This window comes from Colobus angolensis, unplaced genomic scaffold (assembly GCF_000951035.1).
Source record: "Colobus angolensis palliatus isolate OR3802 unplaced genomic scaffold, Cang.pa_1.0 Scaffold51, whole genome shotgun sequence".
Classification (NCBI taxonomy): Eukaryota; Metazoa; Chordata; class Mammalia; order Primates; family Cercopithecidae; genus Colobus; species Colobus angolensis.
The window spans coordinates 1,204,530-1,227,176 of record NW_012118599.1 but is presented as its reverse complement, the minus strand read 5'-3'; the positions used below and the strand labels follow the sequence as shown (position 1 = coordinate 1,227,176).

Sequence of the window (22,647 nt, the reverse complement as noted above, 5' to 3'; positions counted from 1 at the left end):
TCCCTCCCTTTCTCCCTCCCTCCCTCCTCCCTCCCTCTTTCTCTCTCTCTCTCCCTATTCTTTCCCTATTTGTTGTTTTGCCTGTAGAAAATTCCTACTCTTTTTGAAAAGTTCAACTCAAAAGTGAACTTCTCTCAGAGGCTTTCCCTAAGGTCCCTTACTCTTCCAAGTAAAAAATTAACTTTCTCTTCATTTCTATTTCCACAACACTTAGTGCATATTTACATCATCGTTCTTAGCACATTGTATTATAGTTATTAAAATCTGTGTGTGGCAGCCCCACCACAGTCCCTGGCCTCCAGGCTATGAGCTTTTGAGGACTTATTTACTCGGCTTTATGTCCTCTGTGCTTGCCACATGGTAGGCGCTCAACAAAAGCATGCCAAACTCAGCTGAATTATCTGGAAAATTCAATCATGTGGAAACCTCATTTCCCAATAATGCCAGATATATGAGGTGTGACCGAAGAGCAATGCCTTCTATATAGAATTTGGGGCTGTCAGCCTTATATGAAAAGATTAAATAAGTGAAATGATGCAAAGTGTGTTAACTTTTTAACCAAGTAAAATATAGATTTGGATAAATATCAGAACACTCCTTTAAATTACACACATTTAAGTATGAGTAGGGATAGACTGGGAAGGTGGGAGAAATGGTAGGAATAAAATATATAATTTTAAGAGCTATATGTCTCACTAAGATAAATAAATAAGAGGTGACATAATGGATCTGCCATATTTTAAATTTGAATGCATAACACTGTCAAGTAATTCACAGACTAGATGGTTAATAGGTCAGACTGTGTCTTGAATATAAAACATATCCATAAAACATCAGTCAAAATTACTGTACAGATCTCCCTCACCCAGCCACTCCTAGGCAGTACCTTAGGGAAAGGAAACTTTACGTACGTGAAAACATATGCATTGTCAAATAAATTACATTAAAGAGTACCGTCTGCCCTGACTTTTCAATTGTTTCTGAATTTAACTGAAAATATGAAGTAGATAAAATCCACAACTTTGACATAGAAGTTTTGAGAGGTGACTCTGCTTTAAAAATAGCCAGAAGTACTAGTTCCTTTTTCTACTTCCATTTTAGTTCTTTAAGAAGTATATGAAGCCACAAACAGTCAATACTTCAAAAAATTAATAGGATTTTAAAATTACTTTTCAAATTGAAATTCTTTACATTTTAACTGTGATCACGTGATATGTAAATAAAGTATTTTTAATACAATATTCTTCTAGAGAATTAAAGTCAAAATTCCAAAGTAGTGGTAAATTTTTTCACAAAATATTTACTCTTCTCAGAGAATCCTCAGAGAATTAAAGTCAAAGTTCCAAAGTAGTGGTAAATTTTTTCAAAAAATAAAAAAGATACTATTTATCTTCATTTCCTATGGGAAAAAAATACCTTCCATAGCTTAAGAAAAATGAGAGCAACTAATTTTTAAATCATAAAAGTGTTTTTTGTTTTGATTTTTTACTCTCTACCTGGCAGAAGTTGGGAATGCTATTTTGTAAAGATGTGTGTAGCATAAAATTGTTTCATTACCTTTTTTCTCTCAACTATAATTATTCACATTTCTGTTTATACAAATAATGTTCATCATAAAACTTTAAAAAACACTGAAAGTGATGAAGAATTAAAATGTAAATTACCCACATCTTGCAATGAATATTTGATGGGTTCCTTCAATCTGTTTTGTATATAAATTTATTTAAAATAGTATAATAAAGTATATAATAATGTTTCTTGGTTTTGGTCAATTAACATTATTATTTGAGTATTTTTCAGCATTAGTAAATAGTTTTCAAAAATGTAATTTGTATTTGCTCTGCACTATTCTTCTAAAAATTATACCTTAACTTTTTTCTTGTTTAATTATGTTCAATTTGTGAATTGTAAACAATAATACAGCGTTAAACACTTTTAAATGAATCCCTGTCTACATCTGTCTATATCTGCAATGTTACTGTAAGATAAATTCATAAATAAGAGCTCTCTCATCCCACACTACCCTATCCCCATACTTCTTCAAATGTATTTCAAAGAGTTTTACTATTTATCTAAAACTTGCGTTTTTAGCTATTAAGTTCACAGAAAGATTCAATGATATTGCTATTAAAGTGGGTGGCATTTATTACTACACTCCAAAACCTACCTATTTATTTTGCATATATTAAATTATGTAATAACACCAATTATTTATTAAAGACACCTAGAACTTTTTTTTACTTACTTTATCTTTACATAAAGGTAGGTGTCAGAAAACAGTACCAACTGTTATTATAATAAAAACCAATTTTTTCCCATTATGTATATGGTTCTGTAAACTAAAATAGACACTCACATGAAGTTATATGAAAATATACTGACCAATGTATTTATTATCAACTATGGTCTTTGCATTGGGATATGCATTAGCCCTTCCCACATCATCTGAAATTATTTTTCTTGATCTGAAATACTTTTTCATTTGTTTTTTATCTTTTCAGATTTGTAAACTGAGACTCCAAGAAATACAGACATTTCCCTATTTGGGAATTTCAAAGTCTATGCTCTTATGGCACTATATTATTATTTTCTATGGTGACTTTGAAGTCCTTCATAGAAACCTGAAATATTCTGTAAGACACATTGCTATTTCTATATGTTCTTTCCCTTAAACATCTTTCTTTGGAAGAGAAGGGGGAGTACAAAAAGTGAATCCTGTATCTATAGGTAATAACAAGTCACAGGTTTGCATGTTCTTACAATGCAGAATAATGAACTCCTGGCAGTGAACAAATGCTTGTTTTAAAATAAAAAAAAGTGTTTGGCTAGAGATTGTCCTACCTTATCAACTGTATATAAAAGTGAAATATGGCCAGGTGCAGTGGCTCATACCTGTAATCCCAACACTTCGGGAGGTTGAGGCGGGGGGATCACCTGAGGTCAGGAGTTCAAGACCACCAGCCTGATCAACATGGTGAAACCCCCTCTATACTAAAAACACAAAAATTAGCCAGCCGTGGTGGGGGGTGCCAGTAGTCCCAGCTACTTGGGAAGCTGAGGCGGGAGAATTGCTTGAACCCGGGAGGCAGAGGTTGCAATGGGCCAAGATAGTGCCACTGCCCTCCAGTTTGGCAACAAGAGTGAAACTCCATCTCAAAAAAAAAAAAAAGAAAAAAAAATTGAAATATGAAGTCTGAATCTCTGAGTGTGAATATTTCAGGATTGAAATAATTAGTAAAAATTTCCAAATACATTAGCAAAAACAAATATCACAGAAGACAATAAATGCACCATAACCCTAGAAGATAAAGTAACAATCATAATTCAGTAACACTATTCAATAGATGTTCAAAAATGTGAACTTGGTAGAATGGAATTAAGATTGAAATGAATTTTAAAAAATACTATTTGGTAAATTAAATAGAAACCTATCCAATCCATATCATTCCAGAGTTTCAAATGGCAATGGAAGAGAATGCCAGGCAAAGATATACATGTACTTTAGATTTTACAAATTAAGTCAAAGGAATTAGGAAAAATATCAGTGAAATCCTAAGTCTGAGAGTAGATTTAAACACGTTACAATAAAGTCTTAGCCAAATTATATCAAAGAATATTGAAAGAACATGTAGCTATAGTAGCAGAAACATTAAGAGTAATATTTTTAAAATTAGGTACAATTAGAAAAATACCAGAGGTGCAAGATAAACAAACTTCTCATTTTTTAAAAGAGAATTAAAATTTTCCAAAATTATAAAGTCAGGTGAACTAAGCATCAATATCCATAACTATTCCAAAATGGACTGTTAATAAAAATAAGCTCGAGTTTATCTAGAAATAAACTATAAATTATTAATAGACTCTTAGTTCTTCATTTTTATCATTTTTGTCATGTGTTAAATTATACCATTCACATCCTTAGAAAATAGAAAGGTAAAAGTAAGCTCAAAGGGAGCTTCATTACATGACATTCAGAAATATACTGAGCAGACAGAACAGTGGGCATACAGAAAAGACAGGAATTTTAATTGTGATCAATGTAAAATTCTGCAATTAGATACAACTAATAAATATATTCTAGGGGATGGAAAACTGGTATACCAATCATTCCCGAAAAAAATAATTAGGATATAAATAACCAACTACAAACTCAACATACATAAAAATATATATAACTGACCGAAAATAAACATAATTCAAACATTTTAGGATATGTATATGGAAGTAGTATTCCAATTTTGAGTAATAATGACATCAAAGCATTGAATCATGTTGAGGAAAATGGTAGTGCTGAGGATAAAAATAAATGACTTATCCTTATCTCTTCTTTAAAAAACTCATAATCCAAGTGTGAAAACAGACATAGAAAAAGATAACTATAATAAAATAATTTGTTAGTTTTGGCAATATTATTAACTAAAATTCAGAATATTATTTTCAACTCTTCTCACTAATTTTGAAAGATATCATTATTTAACATAAAAATAACCTATTATAGTATTCACCATATATGCCTGGCCCTATGAGAAAATAATATTAGTATCTTAATTTTATAAATGAAACCACTGGATTGAGATTTTTTAACAACATAACTTATCCACAGACAAATAGCTAGTCAGCGTTAAAGCTGAGAAACAAATGTAGGTATTTCTGCCTTGAAATTACTGCTGTTAAAAATAACAATACATATCAGTTGGTATGTATTAAAGTGAGTTCTGCTGAACTAGTGTTCCACAGGATATTAGTAAGTACTACACACTCAGTGAATCCATAGCCAGATAATTTTGAGGAAGACTAGCTAAAATAAAATTGATAGGGCATGTGTACGTGTGTGTGTGTGTGTGTGTGTGTGTGTGTGTTGTCACTGTAAAGCCTTTTTAAGACTTTAATATTCTGATATGCAATGTGAATCTCCTAGATGATAGTCTAACAGGAAGGCTTTACCAATATACGTGACCTCAGAAGCTTTTTGATTTTTTTCTTTTTCTTCATTGAGTATTGCAAGGCACTATTACGAATTTCTGCCAAACTGGAAGACCAAGACAAATGTAAACATCAAGAACTACAAATAGTCAACAAGGAGAGAACAAGGCCTTACAGCAGACAGGATAACAATCTTTAAATATTTGTCTCATCAAAAAAGGACATATTATTTCATCAAAAGGAAGATCTAGATCTGAGGAATGAAAGCTACTGAGAGAGTTATATCACCTCAACATAGGATTTCAAATAGATTTAGATACATGATAGATAGATAGATACATACATACATACATACATACATACATACATACATAGATAGATAAAGATAGATGGATCTTTTTGAAATAGACTGACAGATGGATCTGTTTGAAACTGATTGATAGATGGGTGTGTCTGAAATAGGTAGATAGATAGATAGACAGATAGATAGATAGACAGATAGATAGACAGACAGATCTGAGCTGTCCGACAAAGGTGATTCATCACCTGAAAAAATATGTTATCCAAGTGATGTCTGCATTGTGTTAAATATCAGAGAAAATGACTAAGGTCCCTTTTTAACATTTATTTTCAATGGTTCATTTGCAGTCATTATCAACTGAAGTTTTTATGCATTTAGTATTTCAGACTATCTGTCCATTTTTGTACCATTCTGAATTAACTATCTTACAGACAGAGGACATCAAAATACACGTAAAAATGAACATACGATTTTTACACTCATGTCAATGAAAAGTAAAGCAGTGCTTCTCTAACTTCCAGAACACCAAGTAATTTCATTATCTTAATTATAAATTTCATGTGGGTAGAACAAAGTGGAAGTTTTCTGGGATGAAGGACAACTTTACAAAATGAGACAACAGACCTAGAAAGCACATTTTGAGAAGCATGAGACTATTTAGTATACGAATTGGTATCAGGGATAGGTAGCAGCTATGGAATGTAGGATAAAATTTTCAGATCAATTACTGTTACCTTTCAATGTCTCTACCTGGCTCTAAATGTTACTACACTTACTGTAAACGTTAATAAACTGCACAAAAACAGACAACTTGTTTGCTACATCACATGAATTATCAATAGCTTTTACTAAAATTTTACAAATATTTGCCAGGATAATAAGTTAAATAAAAAGATTATACCTATTTTTGTATTCCTTGATGATTTGATATATGCTAATCTTAATTGTTTCATTTTCAAATCGGTTGTTGCTCCGGTCCTTGTATATCCGGAATTCAGCTGCTGTCACTGCCTCTCCATGAGGAATTTGGGTAAGATCAAATCGAAATTCTTTGTAATGTCTTCGCTGGTGAGAAAAATCCTTGTCTCTTTCAACTGAAAAAAAAAAGGGGGGGTTGGGGAGGAAAAAAGTTAGTCCTCTATAAAATATGGAAATTAATGATAAATTCTCCAGCTTTGAAAATGAAAACAAATAAGCAGGATAGTATAAAACTGGAAAAACACTAAACCACAAACTGAAATGTGTTTCCAGTTAAAGGAAATTCCACAAACCAACAGCCTTTAGTTCAAAGCAATATAATCTCTATGATTTTATATGAATTCCTGGGTCCTAAATGGAAAGGTTATCCAAAAATGTTTTTAAAAGTGAAGGTTGTAAAATGATTGCTAGTATGTATCAAGCATCAGAACACAGAAAATTTTACACAGAAATTCTGAATGTTATGGTAACCTTTAGAGTTCCAGGTGAAATGAGTGGAGAGAGAGCACAGCCATGGGAGGGAAATGGGAAAGAGGACTAAGGAGTTCCAAGTATACAAGGACTGTGTTTATGACCTTTCAGAGTTCAAGTAAATAAAGCAAACTAATTTTTACAAGAAAGATTGTTTCTAAAATGTCTTCCCCGGAAAAGTTTTTCTCTCTTCAGTAAATAAAACATTCTTTTTCTTAAAAACTTTTTTTTTTTCCTTGAGAAAAGGTCTCATTCTGTTCCCAAACTGGAGTGCAGTGGTGTGATCATTGCTCACTGATGCCTTGCCCTCCCAGGCTCAAGTGATCCTCCCACCTCAGCCTCTAGAGTAGCTAGGACTACAGGTGTGCACCACCACACCCAGCTATATTTTTTTTTATTTTTTGTAGAGGCAAGGTCTCACTATGTTACCTAGACTGGTCTCAAAATCCTGGGCTCAAGCAATCCTCCCAATTGGGCATCCCAAAGTGCTGGGATTACTTGCATGAGCTCCCCTGCCTTGTGTTGTCTGTTTGTTTTTAAAGCATTTTTTTATAAATTCTTACCCCTGGTACAGTATAAAGTCTGCCAAATTCTGAATAATGACAGAGATCATTCAGAATTGAGACGGGAACATATTTTCCATCTTTAGTAACCTTCCAAACAAATGAAGTCAAAGAACTGTTCCTTTTGGGAATATTAAGAAATGCTGAAGAATTTAGGACAGTATCAGACATATTATTACATAATCTGACTGTGTAAGATAGTGTATTGTACAAGTGGTATAAATGGATTCACAAAGCTCAAAAATTGGAAATCTATAGAAGATTAAATAAATTTACAACACTGCTATACATATATGAAACTTAGGATCCTAAGTTAGAAGCATTAAGATTATGGAAGCGAGAAGATGATAATGACCATCAGGAACAACACTGTGGAGCCCAGGCTACTAGACCATCATGTTCCAAGACCAAATGGGTGGCCACATCTGAAGCTCCTGACAAGGGAACCCACAATTCTTTGTCTTCATCCTCCAAAATAGTCTCTGGTTTATTTTCCCCAGAAGAGTAGAAGGTGGTTCAGGAGAGAGCAAGCAGCTGATCCTCACCTCCATCGCAGACTCTAAAGCAGACATACAGAAAAATGTAGCTACATTTGGGGGCATATTTTTTTAAATTTTATTTTACAGATGAGGTCTTTCTATGTTAGCTAGGCTAGACTCAAACCCTGGACTCAAGCCATCCTCCTGCCTCAGCCTCCAGAGTAACTGGGACTACTATAGGTGTTCCCCACCGCACCCAGTTGGAAGAATTTTTGTCCTGTGGAGCTTGGCAAGGAAGATGCTCTTTGGCTGTCTGACTACACTAACACCACCTCACATGATTCATAACATTGTTTTCTTAAAATATCATTATCTTGGTCCTAAGAGAGGTCCATTTCTAGAGAGATTATGAATCAACTTTTCCTAAATAAGGACAAAAAACCCATTTGTAAGACGTTATTTTGGTCCATAATTTAAATGTCTTCTCTGGTGATAGTGCAGACAGCCATGATCGTGCAGACTGCACACACCTCCTTCCTCTCCCTTTTGTCCATTTGACTGGGCTGTGTGAGAGTGGAAGTCTAGGGGGAGAAAATGCCTACTAACTAAGTAGCTAGTAACTGATGTGCATGTAAGAATGCTAAAACTGGCAACAACTTTTGCTTTCAGAGAACTAAATCTAACTCACTGTATTATTATTTTCTTATCCTAAATTTAAATGAAGTAGATGACATCATGTGACCATATCTAAATAGCATTTATATGCCAGACTATATTCTCAGTATTTTATCGTCTTATTAACATTAACATATTCTGCCTCATAACAGCCTACAAGGTAGGTTCTCTTATTATCCTCATTTTAGAAATGAAGCAACTGTGGAAGCATAGGAAATAAATACCTTACCAAAATCTTTGAACCCAGGCATTTGGTGTCACCAATCCATGGTTGTTAAATGTCAGGATATGCTGTGTCTGCTTACACACTATTGCTTTGTCCTATTTTATTAACATGGATCTAAAACTTCGTATTTACAAGTCCCAAATCCAAAACTTTCTGAAAACTACGAGTTTGTTTCCAAGCTCCTTTGACAGAAGAACCAGAAGTTAACCGATATGAAGTGATTTAAAGTCTCTTTTTATCCCAGTTTCTTTTTTTTTTTTTTTTTTTTTTTTTTGAGACAGAGTCTCGCTCTGTCGCCCAGGCTGGAGTGCAGTGGCCGGATCTCAGCTCACTGCAAGCTCTGCCTCCCGGGTTTATGCCATTCTCCTGCCTCAGCCTCCCGAGTAGCTGGGACTACAGGTGCCCGCCACTTTGCCCGGCTAGTTTTTTGTATTTTTTAGTAGAGACGGGGTTTTACCATGTTAGCCAGGATGGTCTCAGTCTCCTGACCTCGTGATCCGCCCGTCTCGGCCTCCCAAAGTGCTGGGATTACAGGCTTGAGCCACCGTGCCCGGCCTATCCCAGTTTCTATATTTATTGCTTTGCTATCGAAATTGTCATGTGTTTGCCTAGATGGCACTGTCCCAGACCTTGCATGACAAATACTATATTTCATGATATATGCACCAACCAGCCATGTAAAAATATATTTTCTCCATTCTGAAAGACAATATTCATAATTCTAAGTGATAACAACATTATTCATTTTTTCATTAACACTAAGTTGTATATTTAAAATTTTAGCCAAAAAGCAACAAGTATAGTCCTTAAAATAAAGGCTAAGACATGAGTTTGTTAGGATCCAATCTAAAGTGTGCACCTGCTTAATGCAGGTGAGTATTGAATTCATGTTATGTAAAGTCATCTACCGTTCTGGAATCCCCTGTGAGATGTTAGTGTAATAAAGTAGAAAGCTAGAATTTCAGCCATTATTATAAAATTTCAGTTTTCTAATCCAGGCTATTTAACTTAAACCCTTAAGGGGACTCATTTTCAAAGAGTTTAATAAAATTTTGTATTAAATATACCACACAGAAAGAAGTTGCATTGCAGACTTGTCTGCTGACTCAAATTCTTATATCCTACTGCTTTGAATCATAACTGCAACAATAAATTCCATGGGACATGTTGGAGTGAGTAATGGAATAAGACTTACAGCCTAATGATACCCACAAATATTCAACAAGGTAATCTCAGTTACCTCAAACAGTAATGCTAGGAAGGTGGCAAATATTAATATCCCTGACTTAAGAATAAGAAATTGGGTGATGACAGCTACATGGTAACAGATGTCTGTCTCCTAAAGTTTATTATAAATCTTCATTCAATACCTGTACCACCTACATAATGACATCCTACTGTTCTGCACTTAGAGGCTAGTTCATTGTTAGTTTGTTTAAACAATGTCTTTCAGTAGTTCACAAAAAAGTGAAGAACAGGTTATAGAATAAGGGATTTGATCACCAAAAGGTATGTAGCATCTAACACAACACAATACATAATCCAGGTACGTCTTCTAATAAATACTAATTGAATGAAAAATTGCATGAATGGCTCAAAATCTAGTCATCTCTTTCCACTCAGCAACTCCTGCTGCATTCCCCTTGGCTGAAGCCATGGTAACTTATTTAAGTATCATTTGCATGGTACATGTTTCATTTAATCCCTGTGACCCTACTTATGTCTATCAGTTTTATAACTTGTCAAAGAGCCCAAAACTTGTAATTGGAAGATAACAGATTTCATCCCAGGATTTCAATTTCCAAGCCCTCATGAACACAGCCTGAGTGTGTTTTTCTGAATATTGTTTTGTTACGTTTTCAATCTAATTATTTCTTGGGAAAGTTGACCTTGTTTCAGTGCTTTCATTATCCTCTCTCCAAGGAACGCTTCCCCCTCCCTTTATGATGGATCCTATTAACATAGACATGCCATTCTTTCTGGACTGAGTTCATTCTTTTAGAACACACCTCCTCCTATCTTTATCTTAGCAAATGTGTTTTTATTCACTTATTTAATATTGATTACATTTCTTATCTAAGGATTTTTTATAAATAAAGGATTATATAATTTGAATATTATATACTATATATGTTAATGTAACAACATACTTTTACTACAACCATATGTTGAAATGTAATTATAGCTTTTAATTTTGACATAATTGTGATTCACCGGCAGCATTCCTTCATACCTTTTATTCACCAGAGCTGCTACCAAAATCAAAACTCCCAAAGTAGATGAAAAAGAACAAACACACACATTTAACACTCCTTAAATGTCAGCTTTTTATAGGAAAGATCGTTGTCTTATTCACATTGTGACAAATTTGGTAAATATTAAGCATTCTGTTTTTCTGTATATTACAGTATGCTATAACCTACTGCAGTGGTGAATGACTTGGGAAGGTTAAAAGATACACAAGTAAATGAGAAGAAAAACAGCACAGAAGTGTATATTATTATTGCCTTTGAGATTCATGTATTTGGCCCTTTTAATTCACTCTTTAATGTATATTTTACATCAACCAAATACCATGAATTTCCAGAATCTTTACCAGTATTTCTAGCAAAATCTGTTTTATCAGATATAGACATGCAAGATTCCATAAAAGCCCTAAACACATTCCCTCTTTGGTGGTTAAAAAAGCATCTCTTAATTACCATATAAAAACAAGTAAGACAAAAAAGCAGAAGGTTTCGCTCATTTAAGCCAGACCCAGACTTGTTAAAGGGTATAGAAGGACACAGAGTAAAGACATACTGAGATCAGGGGTTAATGCTTTTTTTCCTAGTACCCTCCCCTTATCTCAGACGAAAGATGACATTTGTCTCATGTGAGAATAGAACGAGTGTTTAGTAACAAACACTTTCGTCAATGAATTTGCTTCTAATAATTGTATTTAAAAGACCACAGTAGCCTGTCCAAATTCTTTTATGTGCTGACAAGATCAAGAGGGGGTGCATTTTGCCAAACAGCCGTACATAGACTTCACTAATCCCAGACTCTTCTCTCATTGTCATTTATGATACACAGAAGTTTTGAAGATTTCCAGGTGTAAGCCATTTAATATCACCATAAAAATGAAAAAAGGAAACTTTACAACGATACACTTTATGGATGGAGGTGTAGATCATGCCAAATAATATCATGTAAAATTATTCCATTCAAATAAGTCCATCAACACAGGGTATTTACTTGAGCTGATGGTTGCCAACAGTCCTCTCTAAAAAAAAATAAGTTGCTTTCCTATATACACACACACAAACTCACAGAAAATAAACCATTAAAACTTCAGCAAAACTTATACATTTTATCACACAAATCACAAACACAACAATGATGGTGAATACACTTCCTTCTGCTTCTAGGGAGCAGGTTTTTTGGTGTCTACTCCAAACTATGTGAAACTACAGAGCTATCTAGAGAAACAGAAAACTCAACTACACTAGTAGAAGAAGAGAAATAATTTATTATTATATTTTGGTTTAAAAAGTGGTAACATCAAAGCATACAAGATGTAAAATATGAATCAAATCATTCACATCCCATGATTAATGGACTGATAGTGAAAAGAAGCAGAATTGCCTTTATATAAGCACCAAACTATGTCCTAAGTGCTCTGAATTGTCAAAGTTCTGCAAAGGTTAAACTCTGTTTAAGAAACACACTGAAGACTTTTATTGTTGAGATGTAACTTAACAGAAGTTAATGACTGATAGAAGTTTTTTTTTTTGTTTTTTTTTTTGTTTTTTTTCTCCCAAGCAGGTATCTCTCTGAATGACTTTATCACTAATAGAAACTGGAGGAAATTGTCCTGGGCTAAATATTTTCATGTCTACATTATCTGAAGAGTAGAATTAATTAACAGAGGATTACAGTTTTATCTCTGTAGTGATTTATCTGCAGTTTTAAGGAGATGCATTCATGGGCAATCAGTCTTAATCTCCCACACAAGGGCTGTAACTTGGAAGACACAAATAGCAGCAGTAGCTGTAAGGCAAAGATAGCATTCTCCCAGGAGCCTAGCCAGCTGTTGAAAGAATACAGATCATTGTTTGCTGCTGAGTGCAAAAAATCATTAAGAGATTACTCATAGAATTATTACTAATCTGTGTTGCATTGTAAAAGTGAAAAAAAAAGCAAAGATATCATGTGACTACCAAGATGCATCACTTTCCACGATATCCTTCACTAACTAGTCCATCAAAAAACATAAACTTGGTTCTATAACAACTTATTTATTGGTCAGTGAAAGAATATGTACATGTTTTCCATGAATGGATAACCATTCCAGAGAGTGTGGCAAACTCTAGATTCCAGAGTTTGCCACACTTAAGATTTCAGTCTTAAGAGCCTCTTAATACATAGTAATATGTGACCTGAATGAAAGAAAATTGTCCCCCGAATGTTTCGTTTCAAAGAATAATTTCAATTGACTTTCAAATTTTCTATGATTATGATCCTCATACTCATAAACATTTCATGAATACAGTTTTATAAAGAAGTAAAATCTCAAAGAATTATTAGATAGTTAAATAATTTTAATACTCTAAATTGATTTTCAAAATCAATTTAAAATATGCATATAATTTTGAAATTTAAGAAATTTAATTGTTGATCAAATATTTATATATTATACTTTAAAAATATAATAGTTTAGAAACAGAAAGAATTAAGTCTTACATAAAGGAAGTTCTAAAATTAGAATGAAGTTGGTCTCAAGGTATTCCTGTTTTCTTTAAATTAGGCCTAGCAATGACCTTCCAGTGATTATTTAGAATACCATAATGACAAAAGCTATACATACCAAGCATTGGTATAAAAATTATATATTTAATAATTAAATTAATAACAAATAAACAATGGTAGCAATAAATTAATTATGGAGTTAATAAAATTAATAAATTTTAATTTTTTGTTTCTTCCCCCTAATTGGATCCAACAAAGTGGAGCTTCCATTATCTCCCTCATGGTACAGATAAACAATACTAACTTCCTCACTGTTACAGAGTTAGTTATCGCAAAGCCAGAGACAATATCTAGATCTTATTACTCCTAATATTCTTTGCATGAAAGTTTCAACTAATAATAAATGCCACTTCTGTCTCAGTGCGAAGTTTTCCTATTCCATTCCAGAACAATGTTTCTGCTTGAGCCTTACTCCCAAGCTCCTATGCTCATTCTTAGCATGCTCTCTCCTCCTGTCCATATAGTTTCTTCCTTTTTCCTCTACCTTAAGTCAGTGTTGTGGAGACAACAGAACACTGGGAACACACTTGCAGATGAACAAAGCTGGGTGTATTGACTTGTTTCAACTTGTGTTATGGGATGGATGTCACAGCAAATCTCAGTAAAAGGCTGTTAGAAAGGATTCATTAGAATTGTGTTAAGTAATATAGTAGAAAGTTCTAAGAGGAAGGGTTTTCCTCTGGCCGGAATGCTCTTAGGAAGCAGAGGTAAATTAATCATTTGGTATCTTAATAAAATTTTCTAGAAGGTAGATGTCATTGTGGTTTAAAAAAACAAAAGTTTGCTATTGTGGAGTTAAAAAAAACTGCAGGCTAGGTTTCTACAACTGTGGATAGATAAAAATAATTGTATTTACTTGACATCTTGTTTATATATTGGTGGAACACATAACACATATTTGAACATTCACAAATTGCCAAGAAATATCAGTCTAATCAAATTTACTGGTTCTTACAATTTTTTTAAAGTCTTAAAGTCATTTAGTTATTTTTATCACTGAGAATAACAATGCATTCCGAAGTACACACACAGTTTACTATTTTTTTTATTAAGCATTTTAGAAAGGAAAAATTATTAATTGAACGTTAGAAGCAAATATGCATCTTTTGTGGGTGAAACGTTAATATTAAATGTCAAAAATTAGAATACCCATAAAGGGTGTACCCACAAAGGGTGGTACTTGACTGATTCATTCTGTATAATGAAAAATGGTTAATGATGAATGAGTATATTTACTATACAAATAATGTATCTCAATGACACTGTGTACAAATATTTGAGAATGTTTTGTGTTTACCTATAAGGAGTTAAGATAAAGGCATAACGGTGTGATAGTCATCTTTTGGTCAATATTTAGCTCTTACATTTTCTTTAGTGGAAAAATCTGTTCCTTTTATAGATTGTCTGGCAGCTAGAGGTCAACCATTCTAATCTCACCAGATTTCACTAAATGATCTTGTGAATTCTTCTGCTCTATCAGTAAAATAAAACAGTTTTTAACCACCTTTAGGTGATAGAGGTTACAGTAAGTCCATGTACAGAAAAGACTTTCTTTACATCTTGAAATCAATGAGTTGATAGTTTATCTACAGTGAATATTTGTGGTTACATGACAAAAACAGGTCAAAGGTTTTGTGAGTTTTCTTCTGAAATTGCTCAGTGCCTTCTCTAATGACTGATAATTGAAAACAGAGATTGGGACTATCAAATGTGGTGGGTGACAGATAAGTAGTAGATTAATGCCAATACTTGGTTACAAGACACTAAAAGGTCAGAAGTCACATGAATTAGCTATTGTGCTACTGTGAAAAGACAGACATCAAAAGTCTATTATCCCCTTTAGTAGCTCTTAGCCTAGCCTGAAATCCATTCTCACTTCCTTAGGTTATAATATAGAAGTAATCTCCATGTCATTTTACATATGATGTCAAAGTGAAGCCACTCACCCTAAGTATATCAACAGTTGGAGTTTGCATATTTTATTTACATAATAAAGAAAGATTTTTTAAAAAATCACTTTAGTGTATTCAATGTTCATCTTGGTATATTTTAGGAACATTTTATTTAGAAAATATGATTATACTCAATGAAAAGAATACTTGAAAAAATAAAGAAGTTGACAAGTATATTACATTTGCTCAATACTTCTCTATGGGGAAATGGAGTGGGTTTAAGACATGGTTTGTATACTTTAAAGGATATATGAGGATTTTTGTAGCTGAACAAATATCTCAAATCAACCACTTTAAATTTTAAATTGGTATGATAACTTTCATAGAGTTCACTCAAGTTCAATTTGTGGTTCAATCCGTCATTTTGCAAAAAGACAAACTATAAATTTTTCTGCCAAATGGATTGCATCAGTGAAGTTTGGTACATGGAGGTATAATCACAAATAAATGTGATTATCATATTGAATAATATAAAATTAATAGAGACAAGTTACTTAATTTTACAGGTTTCTAAGATTAGGAATAAAACTGTAAGAATATATTACCTATACACTCTAAAATTAATGTAGGAGTAGCTGATGTATCTGTTTAGGCAAGAACTGCAAGTGGCCCATGTTTGTTTCCTAAGAAGTGATTATTTGCTTTCTGTCTCCCCCAGTAGATTGTAAGCTTGATAACAGCATCACTTTTGTTTGGCTTACTACCGTACACTCTTCCTTACCTCAGTCCCTAGCACACAGTAGGTATTCACATACATGTATAATAAATAAATATAGGAATATATGCTGGTTTTCTTGTTTTTTTTTTTCAGCTTTTGTTTTGTTTTTTGTTTTACTGTTTCATAAAGGAGGTTAAATCCAGACTTTGCCATTCCAGCGAATTCAAAAGCAGAATCCCTCAATCATCTGCTGTGGCACAGCCCTGCCATGCCACAAAATAGTATTAATGTTAGTTCTAATAATATATATTTTTTACTTTCTTCTTCAAAAGAAATTTAAAAAATAGTGATAGCTAGACAGAATTCTAATGTCACACATTTATTTTCAGTTTCACGCTACCTGTGTTGGTACTTAAAAACATATGCTAATGTAATAGAATCTCTATAATTCTTTAATGAATATATTACTCTTGAGGAAGAAAAAAGGTAATTCAAAAAATACATAACAGTGCAAAAAAAACAAACATTTATCTTACAGTTATTATCAGAATTGTATTAAAGTAATCCACAGAATGAATTATGCATTGCAAAAGACAATATATGATGTTTTTGAACATAATTTTTATATTCTCATTGATTTTTTGCTTATGCATATAAAGATATTCCACCAAACTGTGTATATGTAATATAACCAAATCTTTGGTAACATATTTATAATTTTTAAGCTTATTTTTAAAGTATTACGAACATTTGGTCCCTTCAAAAGTATGGTTGTTTTGTGTGTTTCTTTTATATTTGGTTGTTACAACCGCTATCATATGTCATTAAGTTTACCTAACATCATCCTTACAAATTAAACTTTATTTTGTCAGTCTTTACGTTTACAGTTAGAAACTGGAATACATAATACATGACTTGCTTAACATCTCTTTATAGCACATTATTAAAATTGTGAATTATATGAATCAATTTATTGTATTTAAAGATGTATTGTATAATTGGAGAGTTACTTCAGAACATATGTGTATTTAATAAAGATGTAACAGGTGCCAGAATCAATAAAGAAATCACATAATCTTCCTACATTTTATTGAATGAGACCACACTGTAATTAGTGTCAAGGGATCCTTAGTGGTCTCAGTTCACAGAGTATTCACATGAACAGTCTCATATTTGGGTTGATCTGGTTTCACACTCTTGGGCTTTACTTTTGTATTGGGATTTCAGGTCAACCACAAAACTCAGAACAAAATTCAGCTACATATCTTTGAGCAGTATCTGGTTTTGAGTTCAAATATACAAACCCTTCAAGTTTCTTAAGATGCACACCTGGAAACAACAGTAAGTCTTTTGAGATTTATGTTAGACCGTCTTATTTTAGGTTCAAATTTAATAATTTCCTGAGTCTCCAATCCAATGTTATGTTAGTTATCAGATGGTCTGTTTTCTGATGCTTATGCTCTTAAGTCTGACTTGTTCTTAATGTTATTTAGTAATCCATCTAACTAACTCATATGTACTGTTACATAAAACCTAAATTTACAATAGAAAAGGCTGAACTAAAACAATGTAAGCCACATAGTCTCCAAAATGATCAGGAATTGATGATATCTACTACTTCCAGAAATGATCGTGTAAGGCAGATATAAGTTTGAGGTTAAAATAAGCATGTTTGAGTATTAGATGTTTACAAAGCAGGTAGATTCTCAGGTCTCTCTTCACATTCTGTGCTTTTGAGTGACTATTCTTTCCTACATGAGAAGTTTAGACATTTCCTTTTTCCTAAAGAGGGGAAAGAGGAGGGTTCTTGACTGGCAACACCAGGCACAGTTAGAGTGTGTTAGCATACTCAAGACAGAGGAACTAGACAAGAACATTCACCCTGAATGGTAAATGTCCAGGCTTCTTTCCCCACTTGGTTGCCAGGATGTCGACAGCCAGGGTTATACCTTACAGGCAAGGGAATGAGAATCCTCTTTTTGAAATCTGATGAGTCCAAAGGGAAAAGACTAAGTTACCACAAAACAGCAAAGAAACAGTATCCTAAAGGGAAAATAATACTGACAGTTTCTACCCATATGCTAAGTTTCTAATCAGCATTTTAATATCTCACAGACAACCAATGATTACCAGATAGCTGAGAAAATTCTCCACCATGAGATATAAATGTAAAAACTGATTTTTTTAAGGAAAGGAACTTGAAGGAACCTACGAAAAAACTACCATATTATCCTTTGAGGGCTAAAAGAAACTGTTGCATCCATGGAACAAGTATTAATATAAATCCTGTAACATAGAAATAGAAATAGTCAACGCTAAAACATCTCTTGGAAGTAAAGCAGAAAGTTATTTTCTGCTTTGAAAGATTGAATCAAGGAAATTCTCAAAAAAAGAGAGCAATTAGAAGTGGAAAATTAGAAAAGACTTTAAAAAAATTTTTTTAAAGTAAAGAATTAGCCAATTAATAGTTTCTGGAAAGAGAGATGAAGAAAAAAAGAAAAAGGAAATCATCAAAGAAATAGTTCAATTCACTTATCTGAAGTAAAAATTTCAAGATTTAAAACCAGTGTTCCCAGCTCAGTGGACGCACATCATTGTGAACATTTAGAACACTGGAGGCAAAGAGAAGATTTTACAGGCTTCCAGAGACAAAATACAAATCACATGCATATAAGAAAAAAGACGACGACATGGGTTACAGGAAAGAGAAGGTCTAACACAGAGAGAGACAAAAATAGTGCTTATGAAGGGAGATCTCAGGACAATAGCTGTGCTCCAGGTATAGGAGGCAAATAGTCCATATTGGAACCATTTGTACCATCTTTTGGACCTGACAAAGTCTAGGTGAGTCAAGACTTGAATTGTACCCACAAATAGTTCTCCTGACATGTCTTCATGAAGTTCTTGCTCTCTCCTCAAAGACAGGCTGCCTCTTGGGTCATTTGAGAACACTCACTTCTCCCTAGTGAATTTTTGTTTTCTTTTTTCCCCTACTACTGAGATCTGTCTGTTGATCACAATGAGCCTGGAAACTGAGAATGCAGAAAAGCTCACCTCCTCCCACCATGTTTCAGTTGGCTGGACTGTATCTGGGCTTGCCACGTGGCAGATCCCCCAAATCCCAAGGACAATAGCTCCCCAGAAAAGAGTCTTTAAAAACTGTTAAGCAAATTAAGCCAGGATTTTACTCAGAGGCTGTGTTTATCTCGTCTTCTGAAAGAATTCACTAAGCACCTTTATTTAAATATCTAGTTTTGTGCTTCTCATCTGTTTTAATAGTAATTGGTTTTACATGCACTTATATGTGAAATATATTTCATAAAACACGACACATCTAATTGAAGAAAAATTAACTTATCCAAGTTCATATGTGTAGTAATCTATGGAGCATGCATTCAAATCTGTACCTGACCACACCAATGCCTCCTATGAAACATTACAGGAGGTTGCTAAATTTCTTTTTGAGTTTTATCTTTTTGCTCTGTCACAGTGTTAATGCAAATTCCAAAATTCTGTGTCTCACTTTTCATTTGGGTTTTGTTCCTTTAAAAATAATTCATAATACAGGTGCAGTGGTTCATGCCTTTCGGAGACTAAGGCAAGAAGATCGCTTGAGGCCAGGAGTTTGAGACCAGCTTGTGCAACACAGCAAGACCCTGTCTTTACAAAAATTAAAAGAAACAATTAGTTGGGCATGGTGGCACATGCCTGTAGTTCTAGCTACTCAGGAGGCTCAAGCAGGAAGATGACTTGAGCCCAGGAGTTCAAGGTTAAAGTGAGCTATGATCAAGCCACTGCACTCCAGCCTGTGCAACAGAGCAAGATCCTGTCTCTAAGAAATAAAAAATAAATAAATCAGAGATATTAGGAATATCTAACACTAGGGAGCATTTTCAGTAATCTGCATGGCATTGACCACAGTACAGGATGTTTAGACTCTGCAAAATGCAAGTGTTATTCCTACAATCACATCTAAGTACAACAAAAATTGCTCTTGTATAGAAACGGCAAATGTACTGAAAGTTCTGCTTCATTTTCTCGCCCCTTCATGTGTGTTCACAGCCTCAAATAAGGCATGACTTTGAAAACATATCAACATCACTAACCAGCCTATGCCACATTGGTTTTAATACATAGTGAAAACAAAAATTATCTCAAACCTAAGTCATGCTTTACATATTTCCAGTTATAACAGGCTTTATTCTTTTTCTGCTTTTGAAGGAAACCAGCAAAACTTAAAATAACTCTAGGAAGCCATGTAAATAATCATTACACAGAACAGAGCTGACCTGACAAGGGTAATGGAAAGGATTAGGTGAATTCATTTGAAAGAGAAACTGAATGCATCTGAAAGAATGAGGGGCTAAAAAAGCTCACTAATATTTATTACCTAGTAAATTCAAGCAATATGTTAACAGGACAGCAATCTCTGAAGGATAAAAGTCTGTGTCATTAACTATGTTAATAATGGCACAGAAACTAAAGGATATAGTGTCTCTGTTCTTCTTACCCAAAATCATGCAGGATATCCCATATTCAATCATGGAATCCTAATGAATTTATAAAGCTTTGGTATATATTGAGAATTCCCACAATGTCCAGAGAGAACCACTAACAATAATGATTACGACTATGAAAATTTTAATACAGTTATGAGACATTATGCAAAAATCTATAATTTCATTTAATACAATATGGATTTCGTAAAAGAAAAAAGAAGAAAACAGTTTTCTCATCTACTGAATGATTATCATTTTGGGCACATGATTGGGGAACAAAGGGTATCTTCCTGAAGCAATCATCTAATTATCCTCTGAGGTGACTTGATTCTAGATGAAATATAGGTCATGGAATTAGCATTAGTTAACTGAGCATTTTTTCATCTGTGATTAATGTATTGCTTGCTGAAATTTTAAATTGTCTTGTTCTATTGAAGTCACTTTAGGGTAGACTTTACTAACAGAAACTTCCTTTCCTTGCTCCTTTAATCCTGCTTTTCATTATCCCTAGTTATATTCTGAAAAAATAATTCAAAAATAAAAGCAAATATTATTAATATTATCTGAATTGATAAGTAAAACTAGATATTCATGTATGCAATGTGCCTTGCTTCTTATCTCTGACACAGAAGGCCATCTTCATTGTTTTTGAGAATTCTGAACTGCCTCAAAGGGAACCTTGCACTCAGCTGCTTTCATGTTTCGTTTTGTTTTGTTTTTTTCAGGCCAATATACATTCACTTAGATTATGGCTATAAAAATTTAACTATCATTTTATTAAACTTTTTCATATGGCAGATACTATACTGGCTGTCAAGGGAATACACACCATCCTTTCCCCCAAAAAAGTAAAACTCATAATTTACAAACCCTCATTGACTTATTTATAAAAATAAATAAAATAACATGTTTAAATGGACAGAAACAGATTCTATATGTGTTTACATAACAAACAACATAAAATCCCATATGGAGGCCAGGTGTAGTGGCTCACACCTGTAATTCCAGCACTTTGGGAAGCTGAGGCGGGTAGACCACCTGAGGTCCCCCGAGGTTTGAGACCAGCCTGGCCAACACGGCGAATCCATATCTCTACTAAAAATTAAAAAAAAAAAAAAAAATAGCTGGGCCTGGTGGCGGGTGCCTGTAATCCCAGCTAGTTGGGAGGCTGAGGCAGGAGAACTGTCTGAACCCAGGAGGCGGAAGTTGAAGAGAGCCAAGGTTGTGAAATTACACTCCAGCCTGAGCAACAACAGTGAAACTCAATCTAAAAAAAAAAAATTCTATGTGGAGTTAGTTTGAGAAAAATTCACTGTGAATAGCAATTCTTAATTGGTCTTTTGACACAACCTCATTAGCAGAAAAATATTTACATTATTTTTCAAGATACTTTCTAAAAATACTTTTATGAGAACCAAGACCTTGTCCCCAATTTTTCCCACCAAATTCTCAACAATGAAAAAATAAGAAAACCCAAGATTACATCAAAAGCATATGAAAACAAATGCAAATGTGTAACATGGGTGGGGCAAAACTTCCTGAGCAGAAATTATTTCTTGGATTTCAAATTCATATGTACAGGAAAACTCTGAGTTGGTTAAACAATACTGTTTAACATTTAGCATTACATACTAACTTGCAAATCAACTCAAACTGCAAATCTAGCTCTATTCATATTTACTGAGCAACTATTAGGTACAAGCTGCTCAGCTTGAAGCTGCGAATGAAAAGCAGCTTTCATTGTTAACAGTGCATATTATAGCATATTACAGACAGTACTTTTGTGTTTAACGCTATGTCGTTCATTGCTCAGGAGTATATGGTCCTGCTTCTCCTTCGCCCTCTGTCTGAGGCTTGGATTATGTCCAATTTCTAGAAATCCATTTTTCCTTTTTAGAATGCCAACTATAGCCTACATTGTGTTCAAGAGGGAAAGACAATAGAGCAAATTTGCAACACTTGAAAATCGCTTCAGTGGCAAGAGACTAACAAAAGAATTTTCTGTCAGAAACAATTTGGGGAAAAGAGTTACAGTTTTCAATTTAAACGTGAAACTAAAGTAAGAGATGGGCCGGGTGCGGTGGCTCAAGCCTGTAATCCCAGCACTTTGGGAGGCCGAGACAGGCGGATC

General features: G+C 33.7%; 1 protein-coding gene across 3 annotated transcripts in view; it reads right to left on the bottom strand.

Moving 5' to 3' along the window:
* BMP5 (bone morphogenetic protein 5) overlaps positions 1 to 22,647 on the bottom strand; it is a 123,648-nt gene that overhangs the window by 60,514 nt on the left and 40,487 nt on the right. For all 3 annotated transcript variants that reach the window (XM_011960187.1, XM_011960190.1, XM_011960188.1), the window contains one exon: positions 6,126 to 6,318. In XM_011960187.1, coding sequence (XP_011815577.1) covers positions 6,126 to 6,318 — 193 coding nt within the window. The remainder of the gene's footprint in view (positions 1 to 6,125; positions 6,319 to 22,647) is intronic.